The 24,976-nt window shown below is 36.5% G+C and overlaps 3 protein-coding genes across 4 annotated transcripts; 2 read left to right on the top strand and 1 right to left on the bottom strand.

Moving 5' to 3' along the window:
- The first annotated feature begins 5,344 nt into the window (after positions 1-5,344).
- Positions 5,345-7,971, top strand: c15h6orf120 (chromosome 15 C6orf120 homolog). The gene is made up of 2 exons (XM_053512616.1): positions 5,345-5,420; positions 6,909-7,971. Exons 1-2 carry the CDS (start codon positions 5,361-5,363, stop codon positions 7,506-7,508), a joined length of 660 nt encoding a protein of 219 aa, XP_053368591.1. The 5' UTR covers positions 5,345-5,360; the 3' UTR covers positions 7,509-7,971.
- A 2,650-nt stretch (positions 7,972-10,621) lies between these two features.
- Positions 10,622-15,311, top strand: mrpl4 (mitochondrial ribosomal protein L4). The gene is made up of 9 exons (XM_053513795.1): positions 10,622-10,762; positions 10,975-11,056; positions 12,569-12,737; positions 12,912-12,963; positions 13,132-13,249; positions 14,185-14,291; positions 14,689-14,798; positions 14,935-15,008; positions 15,133-15,311. Exons 1-9 carry the CDS (start codon positions 10,715-10,717, stop codon positions 15,276-15,278), a joined length of 906 nt encoding a protein of 301 aa, XP_053369770.1. The 5' UTR covers positions 10,622-10,714; the 3' UTR covers positions 15,279-15,311.
- On the bottom strand, positions 15,277-24,851 carry hyls1 (HYLS1 centriolar and ciliogenesis associated). Of its 2 annotated transcripts, XM_053513794.1 has the most exons (12): positions 24,777-24,851; positions 24,119-24,221; positions 23,164-23,280; positions 22,981-23,054; positions 20,027-20,274; positions 19,649-19,704; positions 17,247-17,413; positions 17,062-17,107; positions 16,676-16,739; positions 16,483-16,564; positions 15,669-15,695; positions 15,277-15,552 (listed from the first exon to the last, which is right to left on the bottom strand). In XM_053513794.1, the coding sequence occupies exons 2-12, from the start codon at positions 24,216-24,218 to the stop codon at positions 15,421-15,423; spliced, it is 1,113 nt and encodes a 370-aa protein (XP_053369769.1). In that variant the 5' UTR covers positions 24,219-24,221; positions 24,777-24,851; the 3' UTR covers positions 15,277-15,420. The 2 variants fall into 2 exon arrangements, with proteins under 2 accessions (XP_053369769.1, XP_053369768.1); XM_053513793.1 differs by lacking the exons at positions 19,649-19,704; positions 20,027-20,274; positions 22,981-23,054; ... (1 more) ...; positions 24,119-24,221; positions 24,777-24,851 and adding an exon at positions 17,740-19,616.
- Between the last annotated feature and the right edge of the window lie 125 nt (positions 24,852-24,976).

A 24,976-nucleotide genomic window follows, 5' to 3' on the forward strand; every position in this document is an offset into this window, starting at 1 on the left:
GCACACGAAGGAAGAAGCAATGTGTGTCCAGTAAAAAAAAAAATGAACAAATGATACATAAAATTGCTGTGACAATAAAATCAAGTATAAAATATATATATTTAAACCTCAGGTATGTAATAGCATTTTTATAATATTTTTATTAGTAATTTTAAACCTGTCTGTGAATGTGTGACAATACCATTAAGTCCTGTGTACAATACATTAAAATTCTCCACAAACAACTCCCAGAGGCATACTACTATTTATATCATACTTTACCAAGTATACTGTGCATGGTGGGGTTTATTGCCAGAGGTCCATAGCTTTGACCAGTGTCTCCCACAGATCTTATTTAATCCAAATCTATTATCATATGTAATAAAGGTTACTTTACCCACTGATTCCCAACCCTGGTCCTTGGGGACTCGGTGATTTGCACAGTTTAGTTTTTTCCCCTACTCTAACACACCCACTTCTATTCTCAAGGAAAGGTTGTTAATTAGTAAATTAGTTAAATCGGGATTGCTGGGAGCAGTTTGTTGTACTTAGGATAAACGGATAAAGACATTTGTTATATCAAACCATTTTTATAAAAGCAAACTATGATGCATAAATGACAAACCAATTCCACATACAGCAGCTGAGGCTTACTAACAGAGAGGTAGGTTATGTAGAAGATAAGGATCTCACAAAATACTTCATAATAGTTACATGCGCAAACACTTCCACACCCCTACTCCAACGGTCAGACCCGATGACATACAAGCCAAGGTGGCATGTGGTAAGGGAGAAACCACCACCCAGAAGAACCATTGCTGTCCACTGAAGAGAAGTAATCAAGCAAGCTATTGGGGGGGAACAGGAATATGTCGGGACAGAATGTGACTACACACCAACTACAGCCCTTTGGAGTTCACCCACAAAACTCCTATCTGAGATTACTGTAAATACTTCGGTATTTGAACAATTAATACCATTTGCACCTCCACTTAGTCACATATAAAATTGCACATTGATGGCTGCACTGCGATTAACCTCAATTCTCTTGTCATTTAATTTTTTATATGCTTTTTATATTTTTATATGCTTCTAATATCTTGTATTTTTTGTTCTAGCATTGCTTTGTCTGGTCAGTTCCCACATTACTGTGTTTATACTGACTATATGTAGGATATAGGGGTGCAATCTACAACTGTCTCAATAAAGTTATCTATCTATCTATCTATCTATCTATCTATCTATCTATCTATCGTGCATACAGTCATGTGTAAAGATTTGTGTCCCCTTTTGTGTAAAACAATAATAAGATCTCATTATAGCAGGTCTTACCATTAGGCACTAAAGTATACCAAAAGTGTAACAAGTTTGACATGTATACATGCAAGTGTTTATGGGCTATGCAGCAAAATCCACCATGAACTCAGGGCACAGACTTGAAGGCCTCATAGTGGCAGCAGATTCCAAACTGGGTGCTAATTTTCATGGGTTTTTGAGCATGTTAAGACTGACCAAAGTGCCTGTATGTTTGAAATAAATCATGCTAATGTCATAGTTCTTGGGCCCTAATGATAATCCTTAGAAGAACAAATGAACCCTCTGACATTTATGACATCAGCACTATTAAAACAGCATTATCGGAGCAATGGAGATAACGACATAGGCATGTTGTCATCATGCTGCTGTCATAGTGCTTGGGCCATAATAGGTCTGCTTTCAATAGATAAACACTGCAGTCAAAGCAGGCCTGGACAGAACCTGCACAATAGTGATCACATTTTCCCCAAATTGGAGAACCAAAAAAAAAATTTCCACCAATCAAAAGACTGTTATCTGTATTTCCATTTATCACAATCCCTGTAACAACCAAAGGAAAGCACTAACTTTGTGTCACCTGAGCAAGGGAATTAATTTCAGAAGTTTTGTCTGCATGAAGGCTGATACTTCAGTGTGTAAAGTAGTTAATCCAGAATGAGTTTAAGTCTGTTTTGAGAGTATCCCAATAATAGTATCCCAATAGTGTGAGGGTAGTTCCAGCGGAATGAAAAGCTCCTTGTCCTAGTTTTAAGAGGTCAATGTGTACCAATTGCGCCTCCTACTGTCCGTGACTTGTATTTTGAGACTATAAAGTTGTGATTTTAATAGTTTTTCAATAGGAGGCAGTGTAGTGCTGATGATCACATACGTTCAACAGTTGGCCTTAAGATACAGAAAATCGATAAATGACGGTAAAAGCGAGTGAGTTTATGATTTAAATTATTCCCTGTGGTTTTGACCATTTAGGTTAAGTTTATGAATCCGAAAAGTGACCAAAATCACCATTCATGATATATAAGGCGTAAGTGTATAAATACCTCACAGGAACAATGAAATGTATAGTTATAAGAGGTCAGTGTGTTGTAGTGCGGTAACTGGGTGTGTTGGAGTTGTTTACAAAGTGAGTGTAAAAGACTGAGTCCCGTAGAGTTCCTCAGGTTGCACTGCAGTGTTTAGTCACAGACTCGGTCACGCTACTGGTCGGCACGGGGTTGCATTCTGCTCCCAGGTTACCGACCAAGCCTGAAGAGGGAGGTGGTGAACCGGTGCACAATAATAGCGACCTACTGGAAGATCAGAGCACCACATCGATACCGAAGTCAGTGCGGACACCCGCTGTACGTAGTCCACTGCGGCCCAGAACCCCTGAGCTCAAACGATCCGCCAGCCTCAGCCTCCCAGTAGCTTGGATTACAGGCACGCGCCACCGCGCCCGGCGAGAACAGCCCTCAACTGAACGACTTTTAAACAAAAAAACCTGCTCTATTTCCTCTCACTATCGCCATCTAGTGTCAGATGTGCAAGTTGCAGCGACATTTAAACTGCACGAGTTTTGTCGTTTTTCTTTTCATTAAACTATGGAATTTACAAACGACCGAAATTGTTCTAAAAACTAAAATAAAAAATATATATATTTCTCACACTTAAATTATTCAGATTATCAAACAAATTTTAATATTAGGCAAAGATATAGAATGTATTTGTAAAAAGGAATCGGTGTAACATTTTAACCACGAGTTTTATCTTTTATCTTTCTAATAAAATAGGGATTTTTTTTTATTGTTCTAAAAAACCGAACCGTGTAGGATGTAAAGTTTGCATTAAGCTCTTCATATGACTGAAAACTTGGTAAAAGCTGAGTGATGAAAAACTGATTAAGAAACATGATGTGTATCTGATCTTATAAAGACCATATTAGGTTTTAAAAAGTGTTTATTTAGTCCACAAAAACCGCCAGAAATATGTTTTTTTTAATTATATGGCAGTTAAGAAAAGCAGATTATCTATATATGAACCTATAATAATAATAATAATAATATAATAATAATAATAATATAATAATAATGCGCGGAAAGTATGTATGTATGTATGTGCGCGGAAAGTATGTATGTATGTGCGCGGAAAGTATGTATGTATGTGCGCGGAAAATATGTATGTATGTGCGCGGAAAGTATGTATGTGTGTGCGCGCGCATTTCATATGTAGTTGTTTGAGCAGTTAGTAGTATATATGTATGTGTGAGTGTTTCATATATGTGTATGCAAGTGTTTCATATGTAGTTGTTTGAGCAGTTAGTAGTATATATGTATGTGTGAGTGTTTCATATATGTGTATGCAAGTGTTTCATATGTGTGTGCATGAGTAAAGTTTGATTTAAGCCCTATACGGCGCCTCATAGGCTATAAACTCTCATGATTTCTATAAAAAATTTAGTAGCTCACTTTGTGTGCTGCTGGCAACTATTAAACATAACCGACTATCATAAATATTCATTATTAGCGTTCACAATAAATGTATGGGTAATACATTTTATTAATAAAAACTGAACATTGTGTGAATGGATGTGTAAACAGTCTAGAAGCCTCTGGCAATGAAGCAATGAATCAATTCTGTAGCTATATCATTTAATAATAAATTTATGTAGTTATAATTATATAGTCGTTGCATTCTGGTGGCTTTGTATTTGCTCCCTACATAATAACCTTTAATCTAAATCTAAACTGGCATAATACAGCTTTAGGTAGGTACAAATAATAAAACAAACAGAAAAAAGAAACGTGTCTTTTTTCCCTTAGCCAATATTAGCTTACGTTCATAAATTGTCAGTAGCTACTAGCTTTTTCTGCTGATAATAATAATAATAATAATTTTAAGCCCGAAAATATATTGCCACTAAACAATTAAAAAGTTACAACTACAGAAAACTGACTGTTAATGAATGATGGATAAAGTTGTGAGGAAAGTCATTGCTGCAAAATTTTCAATCACAGCACGAGATTAATGATTTATAGTAAAGATGCCGTCTGTCAAATATTACATATTTTATATATGTATATACATATTGTATAATATATACAGTAATGGCAGCAGTATGACAAGCCGTGTTGTTTAAAAAATATATTTTAGCGCCTCCTACTGGCCATAACTTATTCTTAAGGAATATAAATTGAAATTTTAATTTTAATCTTCTTTCAATAGGAGGCAGTGTAGTGCAGCTGCATTCATGTAGTGCAGCTGGTCAGATGCCTTTCAACATTCAGCTATAAGATACAGAAAATGGATAAAAGACGGGAAATTTCGGAGAGTTCATTATTGGAGACGATCCCTGATTAGTTTCACATTGTTGTTATGATAAGTGTTAGGTTTAAATGTGATGCAGACTGTAGATTTGTGCACTTAGGAGTTGTAAATGAAATGTATGTTGTAAGTTGTGAGTGTGTTGTAGTGCTGTACAAGTTACTGTGAGGCTGTTTGATAAAAAGTGAGTGTAAAAGACTGAGTCCCGCTGTATTACTCAGGCTGCACTGCAGTGTCTATTCACAGGCGCGATCCCACTACTGATCGGCACGGGGCCTTTGACCTGCTCCGTTCCCGACCTGGGCCGGTGCACCCCTCCTTAGGCGACCTGGTGGTCCCGAGCTCCCTCAGGAGCACCATATCGATACCGAACTTAGTGCGGACACCCGATCGGCATAGTCCACTGCAGCCCAGAACCCCTGAGCTCAAACGATCCGCCAGCCTCAGCCTCCCAGTAGCTTGGATTACAGGCACGCGCCACCGCGCCCGGCGAGAGCAGTGTTCAAATCAACAGCATTTAAACCTAAAATCTGCTCTGCGCTACCGCGGTCAGAATAGAAATTACATTGACTTCACAAGGTATACTCCAGGTCGAAGAAATCTATCAACGTTATGTGTTTTCCGTGGGTATTTATTACATATTAAAAAAACAATAATAGCCTATATATATAAAATATTGTGCTGATTAATTAAATTGAGGATTGTGATGAAAGGTACACCTGGCGCGCCGGCAGGTGGCAGTACAGCGCCTTTGGTTTGTGAAATGCATGAAGAAGAGAGAGAACTTCAGTATTCGCTCAAAGCGGAATACTCTTCACAATGCACTGGTAAGACATGATCACTGCGCAATTTACGTATTAAGAAGTTGTAAAACACGACATTCGTTATTAATAATCCGTAATTGTCATATTAGATTATTGTTTATGCGTATGTAGGTTGTCAGGATATACTTCTTGTTAGCCAGCTAGCTAACCCAGGGTCGGTATGGCTAATCCGCGCGTGCACTGTTCTAGTGGAGAGCAAGGTTTAAAATCATTTATTAAACTTTTAGCTCAGTTTAAAGCTCTGGGGAGGATTATCAGGGATAGAGAGAAGTGTTTCGTCTGGTTTTAGAAGCCTAAAATGTAAATGTTTGCCTTGCCAACGAACACCGTTTAATATAATGCTGTTAAAGCATTTAGCTGGTTGTTTAAGTCACTGATTCCAAAAGTATGTGGAAATCACATACCGATATTATAATAGTTATTCTGCTTGTGGACGGAGTTCTTATATTTATTAGTCTGTTTGGGTCATTTGAATGTCATGACTTTAGTCTCAACCCCAGTTACAGCAACTAAACCACCTTTGATCTGTTGCAATAACAGAAAGCTTTGTGCCTTTATTCTGTAGGCAAAATATTACAGTACCACATAAGTAATGTTAGGATAATGTTCAATGAATTTTTGTTAAATGTTTAATCTTATTACTAGTGAGATACTTATTCAGCGAACGCCAAATTATCCTTAAAATATCAAGGGAAAAATAACCATTGCCTTGACAGTACCGTTTTTTTTTTAAATACAATTTTCAGTGTTAGTCCTCTATAATATGTACTATGTATAATGCATGTATTACACATACACACTGCCCACTGCGCTACAGAAAGTTTTATTTACAGTAGATTGACAAGAGTCTTGTGCACGGATGGTTGAAGAACGGGAAATCAGCACAAAGACCATCAACATTTTTTTTCTCTCGTCTGATCATGGCACCAGCAAACTGAGAAAACATTGATGGTATCCAAGTACTAGTGAAACACTTGAGGTTTTTTTAATTTATTTATTTTAACTGTTATTGCTGTGTTCTTTAATTCTGCACAGCAAAAGTCCCAGTTTGAGTTGAACATCCACTAAAGTTTGTGCCATAATTTACTGCAAATAAGTTGTATAGCTGAATTTGCAATGGTCTCAAATTCTACCATGGATTTTTTTTAAATGTAATTTTGATAAAATAGTAAGTGCAAAATTCACTTTTATAGTACTATACTAACAATGCCTACCTCTTCCTCATTAATTGCTTTCAGGTGTTTTTTATTAAATGACATGTGATGGTCTATGTAATTTTAAAATAAGTTTACTGTAGATAATATTTTAGCCAGTTTCTTATTCCAATAAATCAGGAAAACCATATGCACAATACTAAGTAAATCTTCTTCTCTCATTTATGATTTCATTATACACATTATTTTGTAAGGGCATCTATGAGTGCATACTTAAAAATTCTCTTTAGTAGGTATAGTGGTTAAAAGTTGTGCTTTTATCCACTTGTCTTTACAGGAAAGCTACAGATGTGTTCGGTGGCTGGCAGCAGTGACCATGCTGTGTTTCCGTATCCCGTTCTTTCTGGTACTCCTCTCTCAGGTCCAAGAATCCATCCAGGGTCTGGAGGAATTCTCAGTGCCTGATGAATGGGTCCTGCTTCATGTTGTTCAAGGCCACATCGGCGCAGGCAACTATAGCTACCTTCGCCTCAACCATGACGGACGCATCATCCTACACATGCTCAGCCTTAAAGGCGATGCCGACCTATACGTCTCGGACAAGACGCTGCGACCGGACTTTGATACCTATAAGCTACAGTCGGTCACCTGCGGCCATGACGTGGTCGTCGTCCCAAGTGACTTTGTTAGACCGGTGGGCATTGGGATCTATGGGCACCCCTCTTACACAGAGAGCGAGTTTGAGATGAAGGTGTTTTATGATCAGACTGCTTTAACCGAGGACCTGTTTCAAAAAGATTCGTATTCTACAGAGCAGAATCACGAACATCCCAAATACCCACAGCCAGGCACTTCAGAAGAATTTGAAGAAGATGAGCCCATCCTGTGGACCATTCTTATTGGGATCCTTAAGATAATACTTGAAATTTTGTTTTGATTATTGATGTATTTTTTTCCCTTAGGATTGAAAGAGCATGAAGTATTGGCCAAAGTAATACAAGCACTGGAGCAAATTGTTCTTTTGGTAAACAGGTTAAATTTTTCTCTAGACCTAGATCTTAATTTACTTAACAACAACAACAAAAAATACAGTTCCTACTTATGTTTTCGCTTTATCACACACAAATAGCAGTTTCACTGTTGATTTAAGTGATTGCTTAACTATGATTTTGTCTGTTTGATTGTAGTTCGTTCATTTGCATTGCTCATATACTATAATCTAATAATTTTGAATCTGCTGAGGTTCTGAGCCCTATGCAATCACCCAAATCAGCTTTTGGAAAGAATAACAACTGTGCCTTTTGTCATCGTCCTTTCCTTAAGAAGTGAGAGGCATGATACGATGCAACCATAACATTTATAACATTTTCAAATAAAGTCAGTCACTTGTGCAAACTGCACTATCTCTTCATAAGTTCTCTTTTTTATATATTTATAATTAGCACATTATGTTAAATAATACAGTGGTGATTGAAAGTTGGTGAAGCCTTTTAGAATTGTCTATAGTATTACATAAATGTGACTTTAAAAAACATCTGGGCCCATATTCACAAAGCTTTTTAAGCCCGAGTTGCTCCTACTGACGAAATTCTTAGGAAACTATTAGAACTAGTAATAACTATTGGAATTATGACAGTTTTTTAGAATTTACCCTTAAATTTAGGACTCAATCTTAGTAAAGATAAAATGATTCGAAACATTATGATTTCACTGCCTGTTCTATTATCATGTATTCTATTTTCACAAAGAGCACATTTCAAGACCTTCTCAGAGGTCTGAGGTTATTTTTTATCAACCAATCACAGTCTTAGAATTGCTGCATCATCCCTAGCAACAGGGTCAAACGCATCTCCTCTCTAAGATAAAGGTTTTGTACTTTTTTTACTCAGAGTTGCTTTGAGAAGTTTTCTAAATCACTTTTAGTCTAGGATTCCCAGCTAGGGTTTTTTAAGCTAAGATAGGAGCTCTTTGAGAGAATTCTAAGAAAAAAGCTTTGTGAATACGGGCCCAGATGTTATACACATCCTAAAAGTAGCTAAAGAGGCTTTAATTAAACAAATGAGACAAAAATTATTATCCTTGTTCATTATTTATTGATCCAATGACACATCTGTGTGTGGCAAAAAGTACGTGAACCTCTAGAATTACCATACATTTTATGGTGAAAATCAGAGTCGGTGTTTTCAAGTGATAGGATGATAAGTACACTGTTTTATTTACAGGAATCTATCAAAGTCTTATTTCTGCACAATGTTTGTGTGTTTAAATTCTTCAAAAATAAAGAAATTTTTGGAGGACATCAAAAAAAGAGTTGTTGATGATCCTCATGTTACAAAACTATCTCTTAAAAAGTTTGTACTCCACCAGTCCACAGTTAGACAAATTGTGTATAAATGGAGGAAATTCAAGAACACTGGTACTAGAGATCCTTTTGTGATTCTTTTGTGTGGCAGTTCATGTATCACCACACTGATTCCAAAGTTGAATTTTAAATATATATATTTTTATTTAGGGTGGCTTGGTGCTGTAGTGGTTAGCACTGTAGCCTCGCACCTCCAGGGTTGAAGGTTCAAGTCCCGCTTCGAGTTGATGTGTGTGGAATTTGCTTGGTGGGTTTAAGACATGGGTTTAAAGGACATGCAGATTAGGTAATTGTCATTCCCAAATTGCCGGTTGTGTGTGTGCCTTGCAATGAGAGCACGCTGTCCAGGTGCCAAAGATAGGATCCAGCCCTCCGCAACACTTTACAGTTTAAGCTGTATAGAAGATGATTTTTTAAATTATTATTATTTGTTTGCATTTAAGAGTGAAATATTGCTGTTTCTCCAAAATCCGACAGGTGATGCGCTCTAAACTATTTACACACTGGCAGGTGGCTCAGAATCATGTGTGGTACAGTATGAGCAAATTATTTTTGCCTAGAGTATTATTACCCTTGGTCATTACTTAATTAATTAATTTGTAATTTATTTAGATTTAGGTTCCTTTTTAGTCTACTATTTACACAAACCTTATATAATATTAATATTTAGCTCCAGCAACAGTTGCTGTTAGTTTTGTGTAGACACATTAGTATTTATTTAGGTATTAGTTTTGTTCCCTTTCTTTTGTACCATTATATTGAATATGCTAATCTAATTCAAATGTGTCCTACTAAATGAAGAGAAAATTAAACTTTGCCTTCATACGAGATCTTATATTTCTAGGTTTTAAAAATTGGGTTATTTCCTCTTATAATAATATCCACTTTCTGAGAAGTCTTTCCACGAGATTGTGGAGAACGGGTCTGTTCATTCAGCTTACAGCCATTTAAGTGAAGTTGTAGTAGCTTTAAGAGTTATAGCATGGGGTTACGGAAAGGAAGATTGGTAATTCAAGCCCCAGCTCAACCAAGTTGCTACTGTTGGGTGCTTGAGCAAGACCTTTATCCCTGTCTGCTGTATCATGTATCACTGGCTCTGACCCCCAGCTGTGCTGACATGCAGTAATGTATATGAAGCAAATAAAGGTTTGACTTAAATGAGGTTGGTCGATAAGATCTCGCTTTGTATCCAGGAATAAGTTTTGGGTTTTTTGGTTCCAGAGAAAATAAATCATTGTGGTACAGTATACAGAGACATTCTTAAAGATTGTCTGTGGTCAAATGGTCAGTCAGGTGACAAACTTTTATTCACCCTTTTTTATTGTGTATCAGTGGTGACCATTACTAATTTTAAACCAGGTTGTGATGGTTGTTTGTTAGTTATAGTTGTAAGCCTGATTAATAAGTAGAAGAGGAAATGATATCAAATGTAAATTTAAAAACCATGAAGTGCATGACAATACATGAGCAACTTTCGAAAGAAGTTACAAACTTACAATAATTTACTAAGACTCATATAGAATAAATCACTTATCGTCTATACCGCTTTATGAATCATATAGAACATTATTTACTTTAACGTTATTGTTGATGCTAATAATGCTATCTTGGCTTTTGAGCCCTCGCGTGTTGGAACACGTATAATTCAGGCGCCCAAAACAGCGGTCAACGTCATATGTAAGCGACGGCACACAGCCAACACGACCTTCCAACAGAAGGCTTTTGACAGTACGATGTGTTGATTAACTGAGTGCTTGTGAAGTGTTTATTTGATTAGAATCATGTTCCGTGCTTCATTCACGATATGTACAAGAGGCATTACTGCACGGGTAAGGAAGGAGAAATGTCTAGAAACGGAAAAACAGCGTTATAGCACTAGAATGTAATGCTAAGTAATCTAACATAAGCTAAGCTAGCTCAGACCGTGTAACTTTGAGTGATTTTTAGTGATAGTTTAGCCTCAGAAACAATATTCTGGTTTATAATGGACATCTGACGAAGGTTTTTTTTACCAGTACTTTATTTTCTTCCCCCACACCAGCTGATCTCGTCTGTCTCTGGAGAAAACACTCTTCCATCAAACCTGCGTCTTCCATCAAATCTCATAGGAGCTCCGAGACCAAGTAAGAATCTCAGACTTTACATCTATAATATAACATGACGTTTTAGTTACTACATTTGGCTGTACAAAAGGTGTCAGCATGTTTTACCCATGTCAGATATCCACTGGTTTAACCCTGACACTCGTGCAGTTCTGTTAATCAGGGATGCACTAAAAACATCACATTGCAATTATTATGACATGTATTGTAATAATTTAAATGATGTAAATTTAATAAAATTATAGGGGAAAAAAAGTTTCACCGTGACAAGTGCCTAAAGATACAATTTAAAAACGGGTTGTTTATGTAACAGCTTTAGCAGCGACCTCATTTCCCCTCTCATCTGTTCCAACTGCTCAGCATTCAGCATCACCAGTACAGTATACTAATCACCGGCCTGATCATCTTATCATCTGCACATGTTGCTCACTGGTTCATGCCTTACGTTAGATGCTTTTGTGCTTGAATAATTCAGTCACTATGTGGCTCGACAAACAAAACCCATTCCTTTAAAACTGCTCAGGTACTGGGACTTATTTCTCAAGACTACATGTAAAATATAAGAAGGTCTGGCTTTTTGGAAGCAGAATATAAATAAATGTGGGTGGCTCAAGACCGTTGCTGAGCACTGTATCAATACTTTCATTAGTTTAGGCCTTTTTTACATATTTTTTAAATAATATACATTTTATTGGCATAGACATGATTCAAAAAAACATCCACTTCATATGAGAAAGTCCTTTTTGGTGTTTACTGTAATAATTTCAGTCCTGTGAGCTTTGCCTTTTCATGGAGTTTTGAGGGCGTCATCAAATGTAAATCATGTAAATCAGCGAGCCGTTGGGAATTGTTGATCTTCACCCTGATGTGTTTTCTGTCCCAGTCAAGTAACTAGTGAATTCATTTACTGCACTGATGTGTGAAAATCTGACATCAGAGAGACATGAACAATTATTGTGACTCTATGAATTCACCTGTAATTTTCAGGTGATCGTTCTACAACGTGTATGCAAGCATGATGAAAATCAGACATCAGCATTTCTAAAACTTTGGATTTTTCATTAGTTTGGCTTCTGCAAAAAAATGATTTGAATTTTAAAAATATAATAAATTTCAGATTGCTAGCATTTAGATGTTATTATTGTAAAATTAAATAATTTCACCACAGTTGCATATGCTCTATAGTATTTCCAAAAATTAAGGTTTTGATAACAGGTGGCATATCAGTCAGCCCAGGGTTAACCCCCAGGGTCGGTGTTTGATTCTCGCTTCGGGTCTTTGTGTGGAGTTTTCCTGTTCTCCCTGTGCTGCGTTTGTTTCCACTGCGTGCTCTGGTTTCCTCCCTCAGTCCAAAGACATGCAGTGTCAGGTGTTTGGCATTTTTAAATTGCCCATAGTGTGTAAGTGAGTGTGTTCTTCTGTGCCCTGTCTTGTGCTCTGAATCCCCTCCCGAGTGACCCAGTGTTGTAGATATTACCTGTATGTTGTAACGCATGTACACCTTTGTGAGTGCTTTTTTAAAAAATTTTTTAGAGGCAGCTCTCCCCACTGGTTCTGAGCTTCCTGTCCTGCGCAGATGTGATGCTGATATTCCAGCTCACCTTGCACCTGTTCAAACTTGGCTGCACTCCATAGGAAGTTATGAGAGCGAACCATTGGGAATTGTTGATCTTCACCCTGATGTGTTTTCTGTCCCTGTCAGGTAACTAGTGAATTTATTTACTGCACTGATGTGTGAAAATCTGACATCAGAGAGACATGAACAATTATTATGACTAATCCTAATATATACAACCATATAATACACACAATAATATAATTTTATAGAGAAAATGGCATTTATTCCTTGTTTTGTCTGTTTAATTCCACAAACAAGGCTCGATATACTCCATGCTGTGGAAGTCTGGCAGAGAAACTTCAAAAGAATTGTAAGTAGCCATATAACCAATCATGATCATCAAACACCAGCATTCACAATCACAACAAGCTTATAAAGTTTACAGTCCTGCTTTTGACTGAAGATGTTCAGTGTTTATATAATTTGTTTGTCATGCTGAAGCAACATCTTATGTAATCATTCGTTTATAAATCTACAGAGCCATGCCAAGGTAAAGAGCAGGGCAGAGGTTAGAGGAGGAGGCAGGAAACCATGGAAGCAGAAGGGAAGTGGACGTGCTCGGCAAGGAAGCATTCGCTCCCCGCTGTGGAGAGGAGGTAAGAGTAAACTGAAACAAATACAGTCTAACATACACATACTGTATATAGGCTGTGTCATTTTGTGTGCTGCTTCCTTTAAAGTATGCAGTCTACGTGATTTTCATAGGCTTGTGGCCTTCGCTCACCATGTAGACCATTTAAGGCCGAATTTCAAACCGAAAAGCAACAGTCTAGATGACTGCTTGCGTCTTTAGCTGTTTGTGCCCTTACTGTTGCATCATTGTAATATGAAGTATAAATTATTTATAAAAACACAATAATTGTGGTTTTAAAAAAAACTTTCATGAAAATCTGTGTCTCAGGGAGCAGATTTATTATTATTTATATATTTAAAAAAAAATTCTATATACAGTACTGTGAAAAAAGTCCTAGGCATATGCAAATAAATGCTGTAGAGCAAGGATGCCTTAAAGAAAAAAACACTATATAATAAATATAGTAAACAGTAATTTATTAAACAAAGTCAGTATATGGTGTAACAAATTTACCTATAAGTGTCGGGTACAATTTGTGCAGTTTTATAAGGAAATTTGGCAAGTTGTACTGAGCATCATGCAGAAAAACCCAGAGTTTTTCTGAGTATTGTTGCATCTCCTATTTTTGTAGGCAAAACCCAGCAGCTTCCAGTTTGTTTTTTGTTTAATAAGTGGTCGCTTGTATGATGTACTACTTTGGTTTTTGGCATACAAATAGTTTTCTGTAACTTTTAATTTTGCTTTGGAATACTTTTTGTCCAGACTCAATAATAAATTACTAAAATTAAAACAAACAATCTATAACAAAGACCTTTACACGGTACTGTACATATTATATTAGTTAATAATATTCCCCGGTCAACTATCATCTCTTCTTCAGCTCGCAAAGAATCATGGGATAGGAAAAAGAAGGCTATGAAGTGATCCAATTTCAAATGCAGTGTTGTTTCATTTTAGGTGGAGTTGCTCATGGTCCAAGAGGCCCAACCAGTTATTATTACATGCTGCCCATGAAGGTGCGAGTACAAGGACTGAAAATCGCACTGACTGCCAAATTTACGCAGGTACGATAAATAAATCTGTTTCCAATATTAAACACTGAAATATCACACAAATTATGTAATGTAGACTAGCAAAGACACAGAGTTCATATTAAAGGTTAAGTAACTATTTTTTTTCCCCTCTGGACCTAAAAATATCACTTTTTTTTTTTGTTTAAATATTTAACAATCATGAAAAACACCATACAATGTTTAATATTTACTATTTTATTTTAAGACGGAAATTAATGTGTTGTAAAAAGGGTTTAGATTTGATTTTACTCTCCTGATGCGAGAGGATTTAGGACTACGAATAAAGACCAGAGGGTTTAGGACTACTTCTGTAATTAGTCTCAAAATCAAGTGCTCCAAGTTGTCATTGTCTAAATGTGCTAAGCTGTTGTTACTATTATTCACCTAGGGTTATCTTCATGTTCTTGACTCGTTGGAGATTCCCACTCCAGACCCACACTACCTAGAGGAACTGGTCAAACACAGGCAGTGGGGGGATTCAGTCCTGATTGTGGATGTGTGAGTATTCCCCACATTATGCATTTACATCCCTATGTTTATGCAACATTTGATCACTTTTTTCCAACATTTCTCAGTCAATTCCCTTTTACCAAAAATAACTACTACTATTACTTTTTTTTTTAATCCAATTCAGAGGGGAGGAGTTCTCTCCCAACATTCTGCAAGCCACAGAAAATTTGAAGACTGTAAATATCATTCCAGCCATAGGTGAGTAAATGCACTTACTAGGAAGTCAAGCTTCCTGCCCCTTTTGCAAACATTTACATGTTTGGTAGCTGTCTCATGTCATTTAACCATTTACTGTCATTTCCCATAAACTTGCATTTTACAGGCCTGAATGTTCACAGCATGCTGAAACATGAAAGTCTGGTTCTCACGTTGGAGGCGGTGAAGTTTCTAGAAAAGAAGTTGCTGTGGCACGACTCTCGCTTCACACCGCTCTACCCATTTAAATTGTCCTATAGTGACATGCCATGAACAATTATGTATTAAAAAAATTTATTTCATAAACACTGATCTAAATGACAATTATTTCATTCACACAACAAAAGGAAAACATGGAAAAAAATAAAAAGCTTATAAATTAATATGGAGGTTAAAATCATTTGATTAAGTTATGTTATGTATAGTGTGTTTTTGCAGGAATTATGCCATTTGCCAAATCGTATCGAACTTCCCATCGTAAAGCAGAACGCTTCTTCTCTGTAGGCACAACATAAGTGTTTGGGACATATGTTCTCTGGGGCTTTGGCTGCAAATAATTAAGTTGCACACAAAAAAAAGATCTTTAGAAAACCACATTCTGTACATGATTTTAAAAAAGAGCAATAATTTGATACAAATATAAATCATCTAGATGTAACTTACAGGTGGAGGCTGGTATGCGAGTTGTTCCTGAAGGATAAAAAGGGGGGGGGGGTGTTAGTCACATAATATGCTCCATTAATTTTTTTTTTAAATTTTTTTTTAACATATTGCCAATATAATGCTATTAAAAAAAATGTATTGCGCTTCCTGGTTTAAAAAATATCACCACTGTTTGCCAAATACTTAAGAGCCTTTGACTGGCTAATTACTGCAGTGATTAACATATTTTTGCTGGCAAAAATTCTTTTAAGCCTAGCTGATGCAGTGAGTAGCTTCCAATTTTTTTTAAACATGTCAGACAATGTGTCACATGGTGGTGGAAGATAGTCCCGTGTTCGCAAAGGTCAAACTGTCCCCACTGTACAAGCCTCTGGAGGCAGTGTTCTGATCTGGGGTTGCTGCTGTTGGTTAGGTCTAGACTTTATATGTGGCAATAAAATAAAGTCAGCTGATGACCTGTATGTACTGAATGACCAGGTTATCACATCTAAGATTTTAATCTTTGTTAATAGCACAGGCATATTTTAGGACAACAATACCATTTTTTCACAATTTGTCAGGCTTAAATTGTGAAAGAGTGGTTCAGAGTTGACATGAACTGGCCATTGCAAGTCCTGACCCTAACCATGCCAAGATTAAAGCACCTTTAAAATCAAAACAATGCATGGTGATGCAGGCTGTAATTAAAGCTAAATAATAATAATAATAATAATAATAATAATAGCAACATAGTAATAATAGTAATAGCTGCTTTTTTGGCTGAGCAGTGAATATGGTGGACCTGAATAAGTAATATAAAATAAAGTACTAGTACCCTGATGGCCCAGTGTAGCTCTTTTCTGCGTTTCTCTCCAGGCGGCTTAAACATCTCCCACTCTTGTTTGTACTGGAAATACCTGAGTGGGAAGAGAAGGAAATTTGTTTTATTTAAATATAACCATTATATGATAAGAAACTTACATATATAAGCATAGAGATGGTGTTTATTAATAAAAAAAAAATCTTACTTTGCAACAGGATCTGTTTTCTTCAAGTTTCTTGTGTGTGGGTGATCCATAACTGGACGAATGACTAAGAAAAGATTGTTAAAAGTTACGTGAGGCCGAAACAGAAAACAAATTTTAAACTTGTCATGTGCTTTAGTTAATTAACAAATCACTACAGAAATACAAGTTCTTCTATAACAAATTATTTTAAAGTTACCAAACAAATAGTATTAAAAGCTGTATAGAAATAAAAGTCTATGTCCATGTTATGTAGTACAGAAATTAATATAAAAAAAAGGGCCATGACATGGTCAGTTACTATTGAGGAAAATATAAATCAAAGAATTAGGGATTTTGGACTCAAACCTATTGGAAAGGGTTTATGCGAGAGTATATTAAAGGCTTACAGGATTTGGGGCAAGGTCTGATGTCATTCTCACTGCGAGATCTCGTCTAATAAAAACAGTAAAAGCATTTATCATCATGAAAGAAGGCAAAAAAAAAAAGAGAAAGGCAAAACAAAAATGTTAGCATCATCAATATAGAACAGTGTGTAGGACAGTCAGAGATTTTAATGGTGGTCTGTACTGACCATGTCTTGAAGGTAGACTTGAAAGGCAGTGGGTAGTTCCTCTGTTGCAGAGCTGTGTCGGTCACTGTAGCCGCTTGTGTCCTCACTCTCAGAGTAACTTTCACATTGCTCATGAGGAGCAGAAACTTGTAGTTGCTCTAAACGCTGTTCTAGCTCACTTACTGGTTCTAAATAAAAGACAGAGAGACAAAGAGACTCAAGCAACACTGATTCAAAACAGATGCCTTCAGCCCCATCCTAAATTCATTAGATTTTATTGCCATCACAGATGCTGCACTAACTGAAGGATCTAAACCAACCAGGGTTTAAGAATATAGCCAGAACTGTACTGGCCAAGCTAACAATTGGTTCCATTAGAATAAGCTGATAGTATTACACATCACTAAGACTAAAAACAAACAGCACTCAGGAAATTAACTTAAGTTCAATTAGTTGTATTAGAAGCTGTTAAAAAGCAATAATAGGTAATGTTCAAAAAAAAAAAGTTACCCACGTCTAAAAGGATGCGACTTTACTTGCGTTCTCTTGTTGAAATCCTGCCTTGTGCGTCCATCTTCAGCTTTTATTGTTGTCATACAGTCAACGTGTCTCGTGTTAAATGTACGTTTTTTGCATATACGAAACGTTTCAATGTCTTTCCAGTCTTCACTGCAAAATGCCACATTTTGGTTATTCTCTCTTGTTACTTTGAGATGAATACTATCTGTGACTTTCCTCTCACTTTTTGCATGATGAACACTTTCTGCAGAAAGAGAAATCTCAGTGGAATCCTCAGTGCATGCAGAAGTAGATGTCAGTCTATTTTCACCAGTTGTGCCCTGAACTCGGTCAGGGTGATTATACATATTGCTATCGCTAGTAACGACCGAGTCAAAAGCAGTCCAATCACCTTTATTTACTGACTCTGACGGTTTCTTTTGCTCAGCTGGTTCTGAAGTAGGCGGGTCTTGATACCAGGACAGAATGGGGTCATCCTGAGTGTTTTCAGTGTCTATCTCCAGTCCAAACAGACTAAAGTCATCTTCAACATCAAGATCATCTTTAAGGGACTCTGGTTTATAGGTTCCATATCCAGAGGTTAAAATGCTGGCTGTAAGGCTGCTCACACTACCATGGCAATCCTCACCATATTCTCCCTCATCACATGGATCAGCACTATGCTTACAAACCTGCTCAGCAGAGCCGTTGTTTTCTCTGTGCTTAGTATACGTTTCGTCAATCCACCCTGCTTCGTTAGTGCTGTCTATATTTACAAATAAGACATCTTTATAGTCGGAATTTGAATGATTTTCGAACATTAAAGAATTTCTCCTTTCTGTGTTTTGATCCTTCTTATATTTTTGTCCTTCTGTACAGTTCTGTTCATTATTCATCAATGGTTTGCTAATGTCATCATGATTTACAAAAGTTTTCCATTCTTTAGATATTTTTAAACTTTCTCCTTCTGATTCATCACCCTTTATTAAGGCCTCGCTAATCTCACTGACAAAATATTCTATTTCCTCTTCACTCTCCAAATCATCGCTTTCAGACTCCTTCTGCAACCTCATGCTTATGTCATCAAAAAAACACTTGCTCTGGTCTTCCTCTTCATTCTCCTTTTCATTTATGTCTGGATCATTTCCTTCCTCTTTACCATCAATTTTTTCATTTTTACACTCCACAAACTCATGTAATTTTTCAAGTATTAGGTGCTTATTTCTTGATATTTCCTCTTCAGCACAACCTTTCTTGATATAATCATCACTCTGCACATCTTCAGGTCCTGTTATACAACTCTTTCTCTTCACTACGTCTTCATAATTTTTTTTTATTTTGGCTTTCACGTTGCTTTCATCATGATGACTCACCTGTTCACCGCTTAGTTTTTCTGAATCCTCATTCTTACTTTGCTCGTCGAAATGATTATCTCCTCTGTTTCTGCAAGCATAACCTTCTTGCAGCTTTTCTCCTGTCTGCTCATTTACACTGACGTCTTTTATACACCATTCCTCTTCTCTGGTGATTTCCTGCTTGTAGAGTTCGAACTCAGTCTCCATCATGTCATCCTTTACACAACGTTCTTCCTGGTCTTCACTTTCTTGGTCAGTCCAGAAAGAGGAGGACAGAGATTCATTCTCATCTTCACAGACATTTTCTAGGTCTCTGTAATAAGCATTATATATTCCGAGGGTTGCTTGCTTACAGAATTCACTGAAAATCTCAGTCCATTTACTGAGCCTTTGGCAGATGGCAGCCAAAGAGGTGGAGTGACTTAAAAGAGATTAGCACTAATAAGCTTCCCTGCGAAGGGATTCTATTTCTACAGCACCACACCGTGGTAGCAAGACTGCAAGAGAGTCAGTGAGTACAATGACACACAGCGGCCACTATGAATAGGTTTAAATTGCTCCTAAACGTACCGGTGTCTTCACTGCATGTAGACTCATCACACACCCAAGAATGTCCTCTATGCTTCCTGGGGGGGAAAATATCTCAATTATTTATCTGAAAAATTCTAAATCGAAATCTGACTTTGGAAGAACAGTAGTGCAACTTTCTAAATGAGGATAATAATAACACATTTAGATACAATAAAAACATATTGCACCACCATACGGCCTTCAGGAGGTATACATCATTTAATTAGTTCTCTCACTGTTCAGCTTTTATTATGCACACACACAAGTTGAAAGAAAAGTTTGCATTCTATGTGAAAACACTCCGACACATCAAAAACCATCCTACTTACATTGTTTATTAGGTTACTTCTCCATTGCCTTTAATGACAGAAAGCTTACCTAAGCACTTTTCTCTTGAGAGCTGGTTTTGCGTTGGTGTGAAGGTCTCGTTGGGCCCTTACAGCTTCTCTTTCTCTCAGGACTGAATTATAAATGTGAGAGGATGCAGGCTTCTCCTGGACCTCAATCCTGTTAGGAGCTGTAGAGGGTCTGAGGTATCTGGGAGTCACTGAGTGTTTTATATACGAGTCATTAGGTCCCAGGTTTAGGCTATCAAAGTTTTCATCGTTAAATGTTGAGGTCAGAACCTTGATGATGAACACAAGAAGTTAGAGTTAAACATTTTTGTATTGTGGGTATCATGCACTACAATTTTTCCACAAAAAGAAACCTCTTGACAGGAAATGTACAATCATGTGTAAAAGTTAGTGCCCCCTCTTTTAATTATGTGTGTTTTTGTGTAAAAACAATCATATAATGGTAGTGGGTCTTAGTATTACACAAATACAACCACAAAAAACAAATAACTTTTCTCACTGTATCATGATTTATCTAACAAATATGAAGCCAAAAAGAAAATAATAATACTAAGTACCCTCTTACTACTTCCACATAAGTACCATCTTACTGCTTCCACATAATTTAAGAGGGAAGGATGATGCTGCTAACCATCAGTCTTTGCTTAACTGATAATCAGCAGGTGTGCAAAAGTTTAGGCAGTTTGCTCAATGACATGAGGGAATGACAAAAACAATGGTCTTAGATAAGCAACTGTTGCTGCACATCAATCTCAAAAGCGTTATAAAACCATTTTAAAACAATTTGGAGTTCAACATAAGAACTCGGTAAGAAAGGTTAATCACAAGTGGAAAACTTTCTTGAATTGGTAACCGTCTTGACAGTTCTTCCCATGAGTGGGCATCCCAGCACATTCACCCCAAAGTCAGACCGTGCAATGTCATAGGAGAAAGCCACTTCTGTCTGAGAAGAACATGGAATCACAACTGAGGTTCACAAAAATAAACCTCATCAAGACTTTTGGAACAATTGTCCTATTAACAGGTGACACAAAGTGGAGATGTTTGGCCTTAATGACCAGCATCATGTTGTGTAAAAACCAAACAGCATTTCAGAAGAAACAACTCATACCCTCGGTCAAGCACGGCAATGGAGGCAGTGATGATTTTGGCTTGTTTTGTCCTGGGCACCTTGCAGCCAATTAGTCAAACATTAACTCCTCTGTATACGAGAGTATTCTAATGTCAAATGTAAGGCTAACTGTCCAATATCTAAAGCTTGGTCAAAATTGGGTTATGCAACAGAGCGATGATTGGACGAACACCAGAGAATGTACATCAGATTGGCTGAGAAAAGTCCAAGTCCAACTCAACTAAAATGCGGGGGTGTGACTAGGGATGCTCATTTCAGTTAATTTTCCCAACCGACAACCGACGTTCGTTATCCGAACATTGATCGTTAACTGATCAGATTAGAATATTAAATTAAAATTGAATGAAAATAGAACTGAAGAGTGTCTGATTAAATATGCAAACATTTTTTTTCAGTTTTTATTTTAACATGTGCACAGAACATATCAAGAACAGAATTTGGATTCCAAAATCGTCAAATTTTACGCACCTGCAGCGTTTCCGACAACAGAGCAAAACAAAGTAATATAAATAAAAAGAATAAAATAAATAGGCCTGCATTAAATATTTTTTACTTAAATAAAAAAATCAAGATTACAAAACAAAAACACCCTAAAATACCTTTGAAGCTTTGACGATCAGGCATAGGCAATTTTTTTCAGACATTGACAAGTTTTTTCGGTTAAAAAAAATAGCAGGCATCTCTTTTAGCTCGCTTCATTTTCTTGCCCGGCAATATACGTCTGAAGGCACGTATGGTTGCACATGATAATGCCCTATGAGTTAACAAATAGCGTATGTGTAGCATATTTATGCTGCAAAACTTTATACTACTAATACTACAGTACTACTAATAATAATAATAATTAAAATATTTAGATATATTTCTAAAAAACATTTTAAAACGTTTAACTCAAAATTCATTCTTTCGGTTAACGGTTAAACGGTCAATATAAGCATCCCTAGGTGTGACGTAAAGAGAGCTAGGCATAAGTAATGCCTAAAGACCTTAATTAACTGAAATGTTATGAAGAAGAATGAACCAAACCAACGTGAAATACTGAAAAAAGTCAGAACAGAAATGATTACTTTAAGGTATTGATGTTAAAGGTGGATCTACAAGCTACTAAATCATGGAGGTACCGTGGAGCCTTGAATTGCGAGTAACGCGGTTTGCGAAACTACCACAAGACGAGCAAAGATTTTTTATAAAAAACCTCGTCTGAGGTTGTATTTGCTCAATATTAAGAGCCGCTATAATAAGATGATTTTTATTATGTTCCTAAACAAACACACACAGAATTAAAAGAGGGGGCACTAAATATTACACATGATTTTTTAATGTGGGAGTGGCACACAGACAAATGATTTTATGTAACATGTATTTTGTGCTAAACTCACAGGCCTGTGCCAAATTTTTAGCTATCATCAAAGATTACCTCTAGATTTGTAGTAGCAATATTGTTTTCAGAGAAAACTTTATATTATATTGTACAACACAACAGCAAAAAAGGGAATCAGAATCATGCACAGATGGATTATATTTATTATGAATAACCCTATTATCCAATTACTTTTACAGAAGGTGAGAGCATATAGTATGATGAGAGAAATGGGTTGAGCTAACTAGTGTGTCCTTCTGAGAAGTCAAAACATCTGCAATTCATTCCAGAATCAGTTAACAATTAAATAACATCCTGTTTTATTGGAGAGGTAAAATTTGTCTCTCACTAAAGCACAATTTTGGATCACTTTTAGAAAAGGTATGTAAAACCTGTTCAACATAGTGTTGTTAGGCAAATCATATAAACATAAGAAGTTTGATTTAATATTTGATAAAGTCTCAGAGCTTTAGTAAGTGCATACCCGTCTGTGCTGGTCTGCTGCGCTATTGCCAGAGAAAACGCAGCTGTACTTGGAAGCAGCACCGGCTACCTGGACTAAATAAATAAATAAATTTAACGATCTGGGCTTTTGCAGCCAAACAAGAGGCATTAAATCAACTTGTTGATTAAATCAAGTTGTTTTTTCAGCTATGTTACCACCAACCTTTTTCTTTAATAAATGCTGGTGGACTCTTGCATGAACTGTTATGAGATTTTGGTGAGCTCCACTCAGCCGAAGTGCTGCTCTTGGACTTTTCATGGAGGATCAGCAAGTCAAGATCTGCAGAAAGGTAGATTTATTATCACAATTACTATTAGGCCACTGAATTGTGCCTGTATCCTAAACACATGCCTGGATCACAATCACATGCTATGTCCCTTCTGTACAGTAATGGCACAACTCAAGACCTTGTTAATATATCCGGATTTAATACTATAGTAACACCATGGTCTGTTCATGTTGAAAGAATATCTTTTTATGTTATTATAACCTTACTTTAATGCAACTTCTCATCAATTCCCTATAGATAATCATTAAACTTCCTGTGCTTTGACAGTCCACAAATCCACTTCTGAATTACAGCTCAGGTGTGATGATCAGGTCAGGAAAAGTGATGATTATTATTTTTATGATTTCAAATACGAGGAACTTGTGATGAAACTTCTTGTCAATGAAGGTGTAAAACCGATTTTTACAGAAGACTTCAAACACAGTATGGTAAGGGAACTCTTATTTATAGTAAAACTTCCAAATGTATTGGTGCTAAAATTTTATAGAAGGCCATGTATCCGTGAATGACTATCCCCGCCACACCCGCCGTACAGTCCTGATCTTGCTCCAAGCCATTTTCACATGTTTGGGCCATTAATAGAGTTCCTGAGAGGTCAGTGTTTCAGACACTGTCCAATCATAAAATACCTTAATGATATGCACCTAAGCACTAGTGAAAAACTGGGATAAGTGCATTAGTGTAGCAGGGAATTATATAGAAAAATAAAGGAAGTTTATGTCTCATACACTTGCATGTTTTCTGTTATTCTGCAATAAAATGTCCCAGTTCAAAAGGTCCTAAACACCCATCGTACCAACGTTCTCACATTCCTACTCCAAAACTTACCTTGTTTAAATTCACGCAGTCTTTGTTTCGTGATGTTTTCGTATCCAAGCAAAGCCAGCTGTTCTTGGATCTCTTCCTCCGAAAAGTCAAGATTTTCCATTTGCTATCAATTAAGAATAAATATGAAAAAAGCAACAAAAATATATTTCCTGTATTATTTTGTTTATATCTTTGTGCTGGAGGCTAAAGAGATCCAACAACTAAACTCTAACAAGGCAACTTAAATGTAGTGGAAAGTTTTTATTTTTAAATGATAATATGTTCATAGAGTAGAAAGTGGAGAAATGTAAAGCTCTAATGTTCCAGCTCCAATGAATAGAACAGGACTGTGTATATCTTACTAACACATTAATATTGATATTTGGGCTGTGTGCATAAAATAAATAAGTAGCTCACTTTTATACATAGTGAGGGGGTTCTTATGGCTTTTTAATAATAATAATAATAATAATAATAATAATAATAATAATAATAACCTAGAATGTTTAAGAACCTCACAACAACAACAACAACAAGAAATATCGACCTAATTAACATCGCTAGCCTTAATTTGGATTTATAGGTTTTAAAAAAACATCAGCCTTTATGTATCTCTACATATTTTAAACCACACAAAATAAATATATGGATAATATATAATAAAAAATAATATTCTTACCTTTTCGTCCAGCACAATGTTTTCTTTCGCGTCAAGGCAACGACTAGCAGTTACAAAAAGCTTTGAAAACGACGCTCTTCCTTCTAACAACAGTGAAGAAAGTCCTGAGACGTATCTCGGGAAACAGCGTCGCCTACAGGGCTGGAGACACCGCGAATGCAACGTGTGTCCATTCATTTCATAAGGTAGAGTTTATCTTT

This window comes from Clarias gariepinus, chromosome 15 (genome assembly GCF_024256425.1).
Source record: "Clarias gariepinus isolate MV-2021 ecotype Netherlands chromosome 15, CGAR_prim_01v2, whole genome shotgun sequence".
In the NCBI taxonomy this organism is placed as follows: Eukaryota; Metazoa; Chordata; class Actinopteri; order Siluriformes; family Clariidae; genus Clarias; species Clarias gariepinus.